The sequence below is a fragment of the Pteropus alecto genome, unplaced genomic scaffold, assembly GCF_000325575.1.
Source record: "Pteropus alecto unplaced genomic scaffold, ASM32557v1 scaffold75, whole genome shotgun sequence".
Classification (NCBI taxonomy): Eukaryota; Metazoa; Chordata; class Mammalia; order Chiroptera; family Pteropodidae; genus Pteropus; species Pteropus alecto.
The window spans coordinates 29,503,146-29,520,358 of NW_006440638.1; the positions used below are offsets into that span (position 1 = coordinate 29,503,146).

General features: G+C 36.9%; 1 protein-coding gene and 1 pseudogene across 3 annotated transcripts in view; one reads left to right on the forward strand and one right to left on the reverse strand.

Moving 5' to 3' along the window:
- Positions 1-37: 37 nt before the first annotated feature.
- The window catches only part of FANCD2 (Fanconi anemia complementation group D2), a 66,870-nt gene continuing 49,694 nt past the window's right edge, over positions 38-17,213 (forward strand). Inside the window, exons 1-14 of one of the 3 annotated variants that reach the window (XM_015593745.2) lie at positions 38-224; positions 2,783-2,877; positions 7,816-7,956; positions 8,547-8,614; positions 8,772-8,875; positions 9,278-9,338; positions 10,257-10,309; positions 12,256-12,334; positions 13,778-13,902; positions 15,005-15,092; positions 15,632-15,736; positions 16,217-16,317; positions 16,720-16,828; positions 17,000-17,035. In XM_015593745.2, the coding sequence (XP_015449231.1) occupies positions 2,814-2,877; positions 7,816-7,956; positions 8,547-8,614; positions 8,772-8,875; positions 9,278-9,338; positions 10,257-10,309; positions 12,256-12,334; positions 13,778-13,902; positions 15,005-15,092; positions 15,632-15,736; positions 16,217-16,317; positions 16,720-16,828; positions 17,000-17,035 (1,134 nt within the window). In that variant the 5' untranslated portion in view covers positions 38-224; positions 2,783-2,813. The remainder of the gene's footprint in view (positions 225-2,782; positions 2,878-7,815; positions 7,957-8,546; positions 8,615-8,771; positions 8,876-9,277; positions 9,339-10,256; positions 10,310-12,255; positions 12,335-13,777; positions 13,903-15,004; positions 15,093-15,631; positions 15,737-16,216; positions 16,318-16,719; positions 16,829-16,999; positions 17,036-17,213) is intronic. The other 2 variants (XM_006917611.3, XM_006917610.3) reach the window with 2 other exon arrangements.
- Positions 236-1,118, reverse strand: LOC102890591 (annotated as a pseudogene).

Consider the following 17,213-nt stretch of genomic DNA (forward strand, 5'->3'; position numbering starts at 1 on the left):
GGCGCAGAAGTTTGAAGTCCCGGCGCGGCGCGCCTAGGTGACGTCAAGGTAGCGTCGAGCCTGGCGGGAAAGTCGAAAACTAAGGGCGACGACGACTTGTCGGCGGGTAACTGGAGCAGCTGTTGTTCTCTCTCTTGGCGCGGTTGACTTCGGCCTTTTCCTCAAGGGCTCCGTGCCCTGAACCTCGGCTTCTTCATCTGGCCTACGGTGGGATAGTCCCCCAGGTACCTCCCTGCGTCGTTAAAGTGACAAAATGAGAAGAGTTTTTATCCCCACTCACTTCTCTAATGGCCTGGCTGAGGCAGCCGGCTCCATCTCCCTGTCTTTTAGTCATCTCTGTAATCGAGAAGGTAGAGCGCTGTTAAGGGCGTTCCCAGAAGTCAGTGGGTCCTGACTTGCCTTAGTTTTTCCGCCTGCAAAATGGCTATAAGTATTAAACGAGGCAACAGACCAAGAAAACGCTTAGCATGGTGCCTGGTACATAGTAAAAGTTAATTGTTATTGGAAACCATTATTATAATTAAGAGTTAGTATAGGTGGTAGTTAAGAGGGAAGATTCTGGAGCAAGGATTCCTGAGTTAGAATCCCAGATCTGCCACTGATTATGAGAATAGTAATGATACTTACCTCAAAAAGTTTTGTGAGGAATAACTGAAGTATTAAGTGTAAAGCACTTAAATAGTTCTTGTTAGCTGTCAATATTTACCTGTCTGCCTACCATTCTCATTTAACAAATCTCAGAATTTTTTTTTTTTTTAAGATTTTATTACAGAGGGCATGGGGCTCAGTCTTTGGCTGCTGCCTTCCTCATGGCTGCAAGGATATCGCTCAGCTCCTCTCTCCTTGGTGGGATGTGTGTTCCTACCCTTTTCTTGATGAGCTTTAGGGCCTGCTTGTTTTTAGACCTTGAGAGGCACCATGGCCCACCACTTATAGTGGGACAAAACTGCACACCTCTTGGATCATGTCTTGCATGAACTTGCTGTGCTTGCTGAGGCACTTGCAGCGGTAGCTGTGTCTTGGCTTGCTCACATTCTTGATCACCTTGTGGCCCTTGTTGAGGCCTGCTGCCATGAGGTAACACCGAGCCATGGCTGCTGCTTCTCAATGGCTGCCCTCAGAATTTTTTTTTTTTTTTTTTAATCTCAAATACTGTGCTGGGCACTGGGGATACTGAGATAAATGAGACTGGGTTCCTGCTCTCAGGGAGCCCCCTCTCTTCCACTGTAGTGTGATATAGTAAGGGCTCCTAGATAGACTCAGTGGAGCAGGGAAGCTGGAGTAGTAAAGTCCCTTGGGAACATTTTTTTCAAGGAAAAGGACATTTGACTGAGTCTTTAAGGATGAGTAGTAGTTTCCAGGTATGTAAGAGTGTTTTGGGTGGAAAGAACACCCAAGAAGCACTGAGATCAGGAATGTTCTGGTTTACAAGATAGACTAGAAGGCCCTGTGGTTCAGGCCCTTCCCTACCTCTGCAGTTTTATTTCTAACTCTGTAAGCTATTTTCTGTTTCAGTGTTGAGTTTTTCTCTGCCTGGACTACTCATACCTCTTCTACTGACTATATCTCCTATTTCGACATTCAGGTCCCTGCTTAAAATCACTTTCTTAAAGAGATTATCCCTGAGAAATTGTCTCTGCATTTTTTCATCACGCCCACCCTAACTAGGCTAAATTTTCTTGTAAGCCCTCATAACACTCTGTGCTTTTATAGCACTCAACTATACAGTCATGTGCCAGTTAACCACAGGAATGCATTCTGAGAAATGCATCCTTACGCAATTTCATCATTGTGTGAACATCATAGAGTGTACTTATACAAACCTAGACGGTATAGCCTACTGTACACCTAGGCCATATGGTATAGCCTATTGCTTCTAGGCTATAAGCCTGTACAGTATTTGTGTAAAACAAAATGAGATTAAATCAAGTGCAAGAGAAAATGATGAAATCGGGAGTTGTCGTAAAATGAGATGTGTGAGGCTGCTGGTGTACAGGACTGTTTTACAGCAAATTTTATAATTAAGTGATATACTCTAATGATAAAAAGTATAATATAGTAAATACATAAACCAGTAACATAGTCATTTATTGTCATCAGGTATGTAGTGTACATAATTGTATGGGCTATACTTTTAAATGACTGGCAGCACAGTAGGTTTGTTTACACTAGTATCACCACAAACACAAGAATAATGTGTTGAGCTACAATGTTAGAATGGCTATTATGTCACTAGGCGATAGGAATTTTTCAGCTCCATTATAATCTTATGGGACCACTATGGTGGTATATGTGGTCCATCAACTGAAACATCCTTATGTGGGGCATGACTGTGATTCAGTAACTACATCAAGACTACTCATTACTATACTGTAAACCCCCTGAGGGCAAGCATCATGTCTGGTTCACAGTTGTAACCCCAGCACCTAGCACAGTCCCTAATATATAGTATTGGATTAATAAAGGAGAGGTATAGTTTGAGGCTAGATGGTGAAGGATGGCTCTTGAATGTCAGATAGAGAACTGTGGGCTTTATGCTTCAGTAAGAGAGAACTGGTCTGGCCAGAAAGGCAAGTAGGTAAACAAGTCTTGAAAGCAAGGGAGTATTGCCCAGCTATAGGAGTTGAAATTTTCTCCGTGCCTGGATTTAGATAGTAGTAGCGTAAACACTAGAACCACTAGTTTTGGCTAGAGTAGTTTTCTTTGAACTATAGCTTTAACTTGTCAGAATTTCAGAATTTAGCTTCTAGAGCGTAACTTCGGTTCTCCGATTTTGCTGTAGATCGTAATTTAACTGCAGACAACTGGTCAAAATGGTTTCCAAAAGAAGACTGTCAAAATCCGAGGATAAAGAGAGCCTGACAGAAGATGCCTCTAGTAAGTGTTGCTTTATTTTCTGTAGCAAATGTGTGAGGCAATATTTAATCTTTTCTTATGGCTGAGTAGTATTCCATTATATATATGTACCACATCTTTATTCAGTCATAATGGAATATTACTCGGCCATAAGAAAGGACGAAATACTGCATTTGTGACAACATGAATGGATCTTGAGAGTATCGTGCTAAGTGAAATAAGTCAGATGGAAAAGGAAAAGAACCATATAATTTCACTCATGTGGGATGTAAAACAGAAAGCAAAAATGAACAAACAAAACATACAAACAAAACTCATAGACGCAGACAACAGTGTGGTGGATACCAGAGGGGAAGAGGGTGGGAGGAGGCTGAAGAGGATAAAGGGGTTCAAATATATGGTGCCAGAAGGAGACTTGACTTTGGGTAGTGAGAACACAATGTGATATATAGATGTTTTATAGAATTGTACACTTGAAACTTATATAATATTATTAACCAATGTCACCCCAATAAATATTATTTTTTACAATAATTAATTTTTTTCAGTTAAAGTTGGCGATATTATATTAATTTCAGGTGTACAACATAATGATTAGACATTTATATAGCTTACGAAGTGATCACCCTGGTTAAATCTAGTACCCACCTGACACTATACATAGTAATTACGATATTATTGACTATATTCCTTATGCTATATTTTATATCCCCATGACTGTTTCGTAACTACTAATTTTTACTTCTTCCTCTTTTTCACCCACCCTCCCCAACCCTCTCCCATCTGGCAACCATTAAAATGTTCTCTGTATCTATGAGTTTCTGTTTTGTTTATTTATTTTGTTCTTTACATTCTATATGTAAGTGAAATCATATGACATTTGTCTTTCTCTGTCTGACTTACTCCACTCAGCACAATACCATCTAGGTTCATCCATGTTGTTGCAGATGGCAAGATTTCATTCTTTTTTATGGCTGGGTAATATTCCATTGTATATATGTACCATTTTTTTATTCATTCATCTGTCGATGGATATTTAGGTTGCTTTTATATCTTGGCTATTGTAAATAATGTCGAAGTGAACATATGCATTCACATATCCCTTTGAACTAGTGTTTTGGGTTTCTTCAGAATAATATCCAGAGGTGGAATTACTGGGTCCTTATTTGTCTCTTGTTATAGACTTTTAAAGTCTGTTTTGTCTAGTATAGGTATTACTACCCCAGTTGTTTATTTTAAATTTCCATTTTCATGAAGTATTTTCTCCATCCCTTTACTTTGTCTGTGTGTGTGTCTTTAAATCTGAAGTGAGTCTCTTGTAGGCACCATATGTCTTGATTTCTTATCCATTCAGCCACCTTATGTATTTTGATTGCAATGTTTAATCCATTTGCATTTAAAGTAATTGTTCATAGATATCTAGTTATTGCTATTTTATTATTCATGTTTTTGATCCTTTTTTCTTAAGGAAGTCCCTCTAACATTTTTCGTAATACTGGTTTGGTGTTAATGAACTCCTTCAGTTTATTTTCTGGGAAACTCTTTATCTGTCCTTTGATTCTAAATGATAGCTTTACTGGGTAGAGTAATCCTGATTGTAGGCCCTTGCTTTTCATCACTTTGAATATTTTTTGCCAGTCCTTTCTGGCCTGCAAAGTTTCTGTTGAGAAATCAGCTGACAGTCTTAAGGGAACTCCCTTGTAGGTAACTAACTTCTTTTCTCTTGCTGCTTTTAAGATTCTGTCTTTAATCTTTGCCATTTTAATTACTGTGTGTCTTGGTGTGAGCTCTTCAGGTTCATCTTGCTGGGGACTCTGCGCTTCCTGGGCTTGTATGTCTATTTTCCTTTACCAGGTTAGGGCAGTTTTCTGCCATTATTTCTTCAAATGGGTTTTCAATTCCTTGCTCTCTCTTTCCTTCTGGTACCCCTATTATGCGAATGTTGGTATGCTTGATGCTGTCCCAGAGGCCCCTTAAACTATCCTTTTTTTATTTTTATTTTTTGTATTTTTTTCTTGTTGCTGTTCTGATTGGTGTTTTCTGCTACCTTATCTTCTAAATCGCTGATTTGATCTTCTGCTTCATCTCATCTATTGTTATTTTCTTCATTTCCGACTGGTTCCTTTTGTTTTGTTTTCTATCTCTATTTTTATGTTTCCTATCTCTTTGTTAAAGTTCTCACTGAGTTCATCTACTCTTCCCCTAAGTTCACTGAGCATCCTTATAACCAGTGTTTTGAATTCTGCATCTGGTAAATTGCTTGTCTCCATTTTGTTTAGTTCTTTTTCTGGAGCTTTGTTCTCTTCTTTCATTTGGGACATATTTCTTTGTCTCCCCATTATGGCTGCCTCCTTTATTTGTTTCTATGTAGCAGGTATCCTGTGGAGGAGCCCAGTGGTGCAGTCTCCTTTATCACCTGAGTCATTGAGCACCCGGCTCTCCTTTGTATGAGTCATGTGTGCCCTCCTGTTGTAGTTGAGCCTTGGTTGCTGTTTGCTCATCAGTGGGAGAGATTGACCCATGGGATGATTGGTTGTGAGGACTGGCTGGTGATTACAGAGAGCAGGGGTGCGGTGGAGGGGCGGGGGAAGGGAGCCGTTGTGCAGGGTCTGACCTTATGGAGCAGGATTCACTTTAGCAAGGCTCTGGTGCCTGCCCAATCTTCCTTTTGGGTAAGTCGTTTTTGGATATGGCTCATCAGAAGCTGACCCCAGGGTATCCTGAGAGGGGCCCTGCCACAGCCCAGTTCAACACAGTCTGTGCCCTGCCAGGGACCACCTGGCATGATCTATGAAGCAATCCATGGATGGCCACCACTATACTGGGCTTGAAGGTGCCTTGAAAGGCCAAGACACGAACTAAGACCAGCTGCTGCTAGTTTCAGGCTTGGGGCTGCTCAGCAGGAGGCATAAGGCAAGTCAAGTCTAGGAGCACACCAGCCAGATGCTCCCCGTGTGGGTTTTGTGAACCTTCGAGAAATTTTAGGAAAGTCCATAGCATGGGCCTAAACAGGCCATTTGTATGGAAAAGCCACTGGAAATGGCTTGGGTGGGCCTACAAGTTGGGTAGGGTGGGGTCCCAGGGAATCACTAGGGCAGAGCAACCAATTAGCCAGGTTGGTGAAGACTCAGATATGGTTATGCCTGTTCCTGCATGCCAGGAGTGGGGAGGGCTCAACAAAGAAATAATAGATACTGCCAGCACTTCTGTCTGGGAGAAAGTTGCCCTTCTAACCTTTGCTCTGAAGCCAGACAGTTTCTTCGCCCATATCCCTGGTGCCTTTCAATGAAGCTTCTGCCCCAAAACCAGAGCACAGAGCAGGTGAGTCCGTGAGTGAGTAAGTTCATGTGTGAGCTCTTTAAGAGGAATGCCTGGGACTCCAGTTGCCTTCTATGTCACTCAGCCACAATCTCTATTGGTTTTTACTGCCAGAGTTTGTGGGGACTTCTCTTCCTGGCACTGGAACCCTGGGCTGGGAAGCCTGGTGTGGGGATGAGGCCTCTCGCTCCTCTGGAGTGGACCTCCACAGCCAAAATACCCCAACCTGATTTTTAACTGACACATGCAGGTGTGGGACCAGCCCATTTGCATCTCTACCCCTCCTACCTGTCTTGATGTGGCTTATTCTGTATGTACTTAGTTATAGGACTTCTGTTCAGCTAGACTTCAGGTGATTCTCAATGATGGTTGTTCCGTAGTTTATTTGTAATTTTGATGTCATTGTGAGAGGATGCAAGCACAGCATTTACCTACTCTGTCATCTTAACTGTAAATCTCCCAATAAATTTAATAAAAAAAATGTGCGAGGCACTTAAAGAGTTATGAAGTTCCTACTTTCAGGTGCTGGTAGTCATCAAGACTAAATGGGTAGAGCACACAGAATCTGCATTAGGATATTTGGGATTGAGTTTCTGCCTCTGATTCCATATATTACTTTGGGCATGCCTATAGTCTGAGTGTCAGTCTCCACATCCATAAGAGGAGTTAGTATTAGAGCTTATCTACTGTACATCATCTGGGTACTGGAACACAAAAGTACAGCACACTCCCTACCCTTTAAAAAAAACTTGTGATTCCCTTTCTTCTTTAAAAAAATTATGGTCTAGATAAATGCTATGATAGTGATGTATAAAGAAAAGTCATCAAAGCAAGCACATCGGAGGCAAAGAAACAGTACAGAATCTGTCCATATGAGAATATGGTTAACAAAGGCCCTAAGAGTTCCAACAAGAAGTTGATAGTCTTTTTCATTTATTACACTCATCTACTCTATTAAGGCAATTCTAATTTGTCACATCATTAAGGGAGAAGAGTTGATAATCATAGTTAACTTTAAGTATCTATTTGTTTTTGTTTGTTAATTATGTTTCATTACTTCTCATGGGTTGAAAGCCATGGGATGAGACCAATGTGGGCTTTGTACTCAAAGATATGATGCAGGAGAACCTGCCCTATTCTTTCTAACCCTGCATCTAGATCATTGATTCTCAAACTTTGGTGTGCTTCAGATTATTACCTGGAGAGCTTGTTAAAAATTGAGGTTCCCAGGCCCCATCCCTGAAATTTTAATTTCATAGCTCTGGGATGTGACCTAACAGTATGCTTTTAATAAGCTTCCCAATGATTCTAGTGTAATGGTTTGCAGACAGCAGCTTGAGAGATCCTGACTGCTTTATAATTTGGGTGGAAAACATTACCATGGTTATTCTTATTAGAAGTGGCACATTTTGACTTCTTCAAATTAAAACTCAAGAGCTGAAAATAATTCTACTTGTTGATTGTTTTGTTTGGCAGCCACTATTGCTGACCATTGTTAAAGATAAAATTTCATTGCAGCATCAATTCCAGTAATTTTTCAGGAACCTATCAGCTTTCCTCTTAGGGTTATTATTCTAGGGTTTACATTTTTATCTTTGCTTTACTATTTGTCACATTTCTGAAAAATTTCTCTATTTTCAGATGCCAGGAAGCCACCACTTTCCAAAAAGACAAAGAAATCTCATGTTCATAATGAAGTTGATGAAAACAACAATGTATTCATAAAGCTTCTTAAGACATCAGGAATTATTCTTAAAACAGGAGAGAATCAGAATCAACTAGGTGATATTTTAATCTAAATCTTTTCTCGATGTTGTGAAAGGGTTCAGAACTGAATCATGGCGTTTCTAAATAGAAAGGCAATGAAGATTAGAAATGAGAGCACCTTTCATCTTGAGACAAGGATGAAAAGAAAATTGCTTTTTAGAGAATGTCATTATGGTCTTCAATCCTGATAAATTCATGTTAAGTAAAGTACTTCTAATTCTTTTTTTTTTTTTTTTAATTTTATATCCTAGTATCATTTTGTGTTTTCTTGTGAAAAAATAAATACCCAGAGAGCAATTAGATCTGTGTCACAATAATTTAGAAGGAAATTTATAAAGCCATCTAATATATATAAGGAAGGCCCTGCTTTTGGGACATAGATTATTCTGTCCTGCTAAAGTTATGGCATGTCTTTTTTAGAACACTTAGTAGCTATCCTCTGTCAAAGCTAAGTCTGTTTTACCGTGTGGTTAGAAGATTTAGCTCTGAATTAGATTGAAAATATCCTTATGTGTTCCATCAGATAGGAAACTTACATTTTAAGGAATAAAAACTATGGTAGGAGATGTTAAAGACTCTGGTGACCAACTGTTCTTTCTTCATAGCTGTAGATCAAATTGTTTTCCAAAAGAAGCTCTTTCAGACCCTGAGGAAACATCCTTCTTATCCCGGAGTATGTATTTTTTCCCCTGATTCTTTTACTTTTGCCAGCAGTATTCTGGAATTGGGAATTTAAAGACACTGGCATAAAAGTCAAATGAGCTAGAATGATTTTTAGCTACTCCACAGTGTGTTAAAAGCCCTGCCTTTTTTTTTTTTTTTTAATTAAGATAATAGAAGAATTCGTTAGTGGCCTGGAGTCATACATTGAGGACCAAGACAGTTTCAGGAACTGCCTTTTGTCTTGTGAACGTCTGCAGGATGAAGAAGCCAGGTGTGGAGAGGAAGCATGGAGACTTACTGAAATTTCATCTCTTATACTAACTGATGGTTGGAGGAGTGGGTGGGCAGGGCAGAATGTAATTTTTTGAAATTTCACTTTTGATTTTTAGCCCTCTTTACTGTAGTTTTATCCTAACCTGTGAATTATTAAGTTTATAGTTATGAGACTGAAAACCAGACTGTTTTCTAGATTGTGTCTCACCTGTGTTGACAGAATTTCAGCTACTTACTTTTCCCTGTCTTAAAAGCCATCTTCTCATGTTCTGTATTTCTTATCTACCAAGTTAATTTCTTTTTAAAGATTATATATTTTACCAATTTTATGGAATAAGAAAAACATTAAAACAAGGAAAACAAAATAGAAAACAAATCTTTGTTGTTGTTGTTTTTACAGCATGGGCACATCTTACTCTAAGAGCCTCATTAAATTGCTTCTGGGGATTGACATATTACAGGTGAGACTGCCACTTTTTCTGTGAACATTTGTTGGATGTGATTTGTGGTGTATGCCCAAGTATAGGTGGCTGGAGCACAGGGTAGAGGAAAGTTTGCATTGCAACAGTTTACTGTAGCCCTGTTGCAGAAACGTATCTGGGTAAGCAATATCTGGGTTTTTGGACTGAGCTGATTAGCCCAGTACATCTCGAAGTATAATTTATTCCCTCAGCCTCTGATTCTTGTTTTGAAAAGCTTTATCCTCTGTGTTCTTAGTTCCTTGTATATCTCTGCCATGTTCACATCCGTGTCATCTCCCATTTAGTTTTCTATTTGCTTATTAACTTGATTTTGCCCTTTTCTTCTCCTTTCTCTATCTTTTAATTTATTGAGTAGACACTACATTGACATGTTTTAAACATCTCAAATTATAAAATTGTATATACAATGAAAAGTCTCATATCTTGCCCTCTATTTTTCCTCTTTTCTTTTTTCCCCACTGTTAATCTTCCCGTACTATTATCACTTCCTTTTCATTGGAGATCTTGAATATGATTTAGTTAACTTAAGTCTAAGAGCCCTCTTGTTCCTCTGAAGAGAAATCTTTTGTTGCAAATTATTTGATAATCTTTTAAAGTCCGCATTTCATGGGTTAACAGCTGTCATATTTAATGATGTTTTTGATTATCTGATTATTTTAATATTGCTTTGATAGCCATTTTGCAGTTTTTCAGAAGACAAATTATTGATAAGTCTTTGTATTCCAACAGCTTATATTCAAAGCATAGGCAGCGTATGGACATTCTTATAATAAGAGAATTGCTATTATAGCAAGGTTTTTCGTCCAAGAGTGCTTGTTGGAGAGAATTGTGGCTAATTATACATTTCTGTTGTATATTTTGAGACCATCTCCTAACTCCTTATGTCTGCTTTTTCAGCCTGCCATTATCAAAACCTTATTTGAAAAGTTGCCAGAATTTCTTTTTGAAAGGTAAGTGGAGTTATTGTGGAATGCTTTAAGTACCCTGGTGTACTTAAGTTCCTCTCTGAAAAGATTACTCTAAAGAATCATTGGTTTCTCTGAAGGTCATATTTATCATGATGCCAGATTCTTAAGTGACTACTAAAATTTTATTGGAGTGTCTTTCTTTGAAATTTCATCTATTTATATGAATACATATTCCCAGAAAGATACATAATAAACTGATAATAGTAATTGTCTCCAAGGAAGGGAGCCAGTTGGTTGGAGTCAGATATTCTCTGAATACTGTTGTTTACCTTTTCAATTTTATACTGTACCATTTTTTAAAATTTACTTTTAAAAAAATTTACTTTAAAAAATGACTAAGAAAAAATGAACAGTTTAATAGAAAAGTAGATAAAGGTCATGGACAGACAATTCACAAAGAAGAAATACAAGAGCATCAAAGATTTAAAAAAATGCTCAATTTCATTAATAATCAAAGACAAACTTAAAACAATAAATACATTTTTCCACTCTCAAAAGATCTCCTTTGTAATGAACAGGCATGTTCATACCTTGCTGATAAACATATAAATTGGTTCAGTCATTCTGAAGAGTAGTAAGTTGTGTATATCAAAATTTTAGATTTCGCATACCCTTTAATGCTCATCCATGTCTCCTAATTCTGTCCTAAGGTAATAATTGTGAATGAAAATAGTAATGAATAAGATTACTGTTTAAATAACAAAAAATTGTTGAGAACTGAGATGTTCAACTATAGGAGATTTGTTAAGTAAATTAAGTACATCCACACAATGGAATATCATGTGGACATTAAAAATTTTAAAGAGAACTATTTAACACCAAGCATTAATTGGAAAAAAAAGTTAGGTTACAAATCACTGTTTACAGTACAGCCCAGCATTTTGTTTTAAAAAAAGATAAATCCATACACACATACACATAGATATATATGCATATTAATAGTGAACATCCTGGATGACAGGATTATAGATTACTTTTATTTTCTCCTTCATATGTTTTTTCAGTGTCTATTATACAATAATAATAAACTTGAAGATTTACCTTTAAAATTTTGTGCTTTGTCTGAATGGCTTACTAGATGCTTTATGTCCTGGCTAAGTCTTTTTCAGCAGTTAAATTTGACTGCAGTGGAAGCTAAGCAGGGTCTGGCCTGATTAGTACTTGGATGGGAGACGACCTTGGAATACCAGGCGCTGTAGGCACTTAGATAGATAGATAAATAGATAGATAGATAGATAGATAGATAGATAGATAGATAGATAGATAGATAGATTAAATAAAATAAGATGAATAGAAAACTTGACTGTAGTAAACAAAGGCCAAGAACGCTGTCACAAAAAGAAACTGGATGGGGTCCAAAACTTTAGATGTAGTAGGTTGGGAGGAAGACAGAGACTATCATTTGGGGGGAAATAATAATAACTGAGCCCACATTTTTTTCATCCATAAATGGTTTTTAATACTTTCACAAACATAATTTAATTTGACCTGCTGTGTTTCCATAGCTGTAGATGCTTACCTTTTTCAGTACTTATCACATTGATGGAATTTGTTTTTTACCTTTTTAAAATATTCATGTTATTCAATTTTTTTAAGTTTATTATTTTTATGGTTTTTAATTGTTTACATTATTTTAAGAAGTACTCTCTAGACTTTTCTTCCCTTCTCTGTAAACATTCTCCAGATGTGCCATAATTAATAGTTCAGTGTGTCTTCTTCCAGACATACATCTTTCTCAACATATATAAGCATATATCTCATGCTGTTTTTAAAAATCACCTATGTATCTCTCACGGTGCACAATGCATAGTAAGTGTTCAGTAAATGTTAATTTAATGACTGAAAAGTTTTGTGCAGTATTAATGCTTGCTGTTTGTTGTATAAGTCAGAAAGGCTAAGTTTCCTGTCTTCTCATCCTAACATTTCAGAGTGAACAGTGATGGAATCAGCATGCCTCGACTCATCATCAGTCAACTGAAATGGCTTGACAGAGTTGTGGATGGCAAGGTAGGCTTTGGGACTTTTTCTTTCTCTTAGATTTATAGTGTGTTTTCCACACTTAACCAAACTTGGAATTTGCAAGGTCTTTTTTTTTTTTTTCATTTCTAAACAGAAAAATTCACATTTTTAAATTCATCCATTAACTTTTTCAGCTTTAATATTTTGAGATTCATGGATATTTCACCTTTTAAATTTCTCCAAAAAAAGAAATTTACCTAATTATGATGACTGGATATTGTTTATTAAATAAATTAAATGTTTGGAAAGATTTAGTCTTCAAAGTACAGAAGTTACTGTTTTATTTCTCAAGCAGTGAGATCCCAAGCTACCCTACTTTACTGCAAATGTTTTAATTTGATTATATATAGTAGTTTCCCCTTTTCTGCAGTTTTGCTTTTCATGGTTTCAGTCAGAAGCTATTAAATATTCCCAACCATTGACATTTTCTGCTCCTGACTTCCAGCCATTAACATTGTCATGACTTGATGGTCTAGAGTCACCCAAAGCAGATGATCCTCCTTCTGACATATTTTCAGAAGCTCAGCAGTAACCTAATATTACATCACAAAGTCTAAGTCATTCACCTCACTACATCTCATCATGTAGGCATTTTTTATTATCTCACATTATCATAAGAAAAGGTGAGTACAATACAAGAAGATATTTTGAGACAGACCATCATCACATAGCTTTTATTATAGCAAATCATTGTAATTGTTCTATTTTTATTATTAACTATTGTTAATCTCTTACTGGGCCAATTAATTTAATTTTTAAATTAAACTTTATCATAAATATGTATATATTGGAAAAATTATAGTATATGTAGGGTTTGATACTATCCATGGTTTCAGACATCCACTGGCTGTCTGGGGATGTATCTCCCTCAGATGAGTGGGGACTACTATATTGAGGAAAATTTCAGGAAGTTTTTATAATTATGTTATTTGTTATCAAGCACCTTGGTGAAGTAGAATCTGTTTTGATCCTAGTGCTTAAGGCCCATTTTTTTTCAGAGTTCTTAAAATTATTCTACTAATTGTTGTCAGATATTCCAAGGCTAAATAATTACTTAGAAGAACATGAATTTTGGAGTCTCATTGGGGCTAGAACTTTGAATCTGCCATTTATTACTTGTGTAATAAACCGTACATATCTCACATTTCAAAAAAGGGAATTGAAACTCCATAGAGTTGTCAAGATTAAATGAAATAAAATATATAACAGACCGATTAGATAATATACCATCTACACTACTCTTTTGCCTATATACCATCCCACATGTGAAATTTTTTGGGTCGCTTACCTCTGAATTTAGGTTTTGTGTTTGCATGTGTGAATAATTATTATATTGTACACAAAATAATTCTAGCTTTACATTTCATGAGTAGGAACTCTTTCTCTATTCTGGGTAATGTGCTCCAATTCTAATAGTCTCCTCCACCGCAGGATCTTACCACCAAGATTATGCAACTGATCAGTATTGCTCCAGTGTACCTTCAGCATGACTTCATCACTAGCCTACCTGAGATCCTAGGGGATTCCCAGCATGCTGATGTGGGGAAAGAACTCAGGTAAGTAAGCACCTTGTTTCCATCCTTAAGCAAATCTCCACTCTGGTAACCTTATCACTGCAGTATGAAGAATAGTGGTAATGTTCCTTTTTATGTAAAAGAGGGTAATGCCTACCTTCCATGAGTAGGGTATCAGATTTGACTTGTTTTTCTAATAATGAATATGTATTTGAGTAGATCCATCTACCTACTTTTAAAGGTGTATATATCTGTTGTGTATATGAAGTCTGGCTTAGGATTAGGTATATAAATTTGGTCTTATGGAGACTTAAACACGATCCCTCTGTTTCATTAGCATTTCCGCTATCCAAGGGGTCCTCAGTCATGACTGCACATCTAAATCATTCGTGGAGCTAATTAAACACCTACATTCTTTGATCCCTAAATGATTCATTCTAATGCACATTGCTGCATCAGATCTGTTGCTGTGAGTCACTGCTTACTGTCATTTACATGAAAAATGGTAATTGGTAGGGTAATAATTAAGGAGAGGAGAACAGTATCCCTACGTAATAGTGTTTCTGTTTTAATGCAATTTCTTGTTTATCCTAGAAGTTGTAGCTTAAAATTTTTTAGTTTATAATACTTCCTTTTCTATAGCTATCTGCAAAGCTACCTCCAGAAATGTTCAGTGAGTTCTTGCCTTCGAACTTTTAGGCAGGATGCTCCCTCGGGGTATAGCCCTGTTGAATTCCAGCTTGTCCTTGTGTATAGCCTTCTCTTGGAATCTATCACTGTCCTTCTCTATCCTGTGCTCCTTTAGTGTCCTGCACGTACATCCATCATATTTCTCATACATCGTTATAATTGTATGTTTTCTTTTTCCTTTTCTCGGGAAGGATATGTACCAAACTCAATAGTGTGTAACCTCTGAATAGTGGAGTTGGTGAGGGAAGGTTTTTTACTTTTATTCTGTTGTTTGAACTTTTTATAATGAGCATTTTTAAAAATCAAAACAATTTTTGAATGAAACATACTGTAAACAGACATTTAATGGGAACTAAGTATATCATTTCTTCTCATACTCTGAGTGATTTTTTGAGATCATTATCTGCCCAGCTCTGTTAAAAGTTGCACAACTTTTCTCTTCTACCATTTATAGTGACCTTCTAACAGAGAATACACCACTCACTGTTCCGATCCTGGATGTCCTTTCTAGCCTCCGACTTGACCCAAAGCTCCTGTCTAAGGTAAGAAGGACTCTGCTCTCTGTAAGCGGAACTAGCTTTCTCATTTCCCACAACCAATGTCAGTCATTCATTTTCTTGGAGTAATCATATGTAATAAAAATTTTCTTCTGAAACAATATTGAATGACATTTGATCTCTTTTTTCTTTTCAGTAAATTTTATATGCCATACTATGATAAATTCGCTGCTCTGTTTTAAGCAATAAGTTTTAGTGGAAATATCCTATATTGCCTGAATATTTAACTGCTCCCTTAGGAGTAACAATTTTTTATATCTTCCTCTGGCCAATAGAAAATTTAGTTTCAAAATGTAAGATGATAACACCCATTTATCAGAAGAAGCAGTAGTATTAACAGTTTAAAGCTTTAGAAAAAATTAAAACAAGTATTTTAGAGAAAAATAAAAGGAGTTTTTCTTCTTAAATTACATGTGAGAAAACTGAGTGAAAGAAGTAATTTTTCTAATGTTACCTACCAAGTCAATACTAGGTCGAAGTATTAACATGAAAATATTTAAGTTTTTTGTGCTTTTTATGTTTAGGTCCGCCAATTGATGATAAGTAAGTTGTCATCTGTCAGACTGGACGATTTACCTGTGATAATCAAGTTCATTCTTCATTCTGTAACAGCCACGGATGCACTTGAGGTACCCTATTATTTCCTAACAAACGCCAATAGGATGCTAGATCCACAGAATGAAGCAGTGATACCCTTGTGAAACTCAACAATCAAAGACTAACCTAAATGTAGATAAATTATTTAAATTAATAGGTTCTCATTGCTGTTTTTTGTCCCCAAACTAATTGATAATGCTGATTAATCCAGACGGTATTCAGGGGAGAGAATAGAGCTACTAGCCAGATTTATTGTTCTGTATAAGCTACTACAGGTTATATTTGCTATTTCAGTTAATATCTCAAGGAGTTCTGGAATTTTGAAGGGCATGACATACTATGCTTGCATTAGCTATTTCACCAACTCTCTTTTTCAAAATGCCTTGTCTAACATTTAATAATTCTACTTCCTCAGGCTTTTAGGAGACTGTCATGGTTTTCCTATTGAGAGAGTGGACTGTGCCTATCCAGTGTGCACAAACAGAACACGTAGCTAATATTTATTTCCACAGGTAATTTCTGAGCTTCGGGAGAAGTTGGATCTGCAGCATTGTATTTTGCCTTCTCGGTTGCAAGCTTCCCAAAGCAAGATGAAAAATAAAGGACAAACAAGGTATAAGCTTATCAACAGTTACTATCCTTTTTCTCACGTAGGCAAGGAAAGTTTTCTGACATTTATCTTGACTCCAGGACAGTAGATCTTAACACAACTATAAATAATGGTAGTAATATTACACTTATGTAATACTATACACTTTTTCAAATCATATGTGGGTATATATGTGTGTACATACATACATACATACATACATACATACATACATATATTGTGTCTGTATTTTCTTGGCTATTCACATCAGTCCCAGATGGACTGCAGTACAACTTCATTAGCCATTTTACACATGAAGTTGTGAACTTGTTCCAAGGCACATGGCTAGTAGACAGGAACCCAACTCTTACAGGTTTCTCTCTGCTAAGTGGAAGAATGATATTTTTCTTCTCCTGCTACTTGTAGTTCTTCAGGAAATCAAGAAAACAGCGGTCAGGACTGTGTCTTTCTTCTCTTTGATGTAATAAAGTCAGCTGTTAGATATGAGAAAACCATTTCAGAAGCCTGGATTAAGGTGAGTGAAATCTTTGGAACTTTAAAATTAAAGAGGAAATGAGTGGCAATCAGTGACGAGATTTGCCAGATGGGCAGATTGGTTCTCAAGTAAGAGAACAGGGCGTGCTGAATAAGGCAAGAAGTGTTCTACTAATGTGTTGTAATATATTTGTGACCCTTGTTTTCCCAGGCAATTGAACGCACTGCCCCAATGTCTGAACACAAGGTAATGTTCATGTACTGTGAATTTTAAATATTGCACACTTAAAATTAGTGAAATCACCTAGTGTTTTTTTTCTGCTTGCTTTCTTTTGCTCCCTCCAGTCATCCCTTCTGTGCCTTCTGTAGTTGCTCTAATAAACATTACCTATCTAGAAAAGATTATATGAGGGGGTGACTTGCCA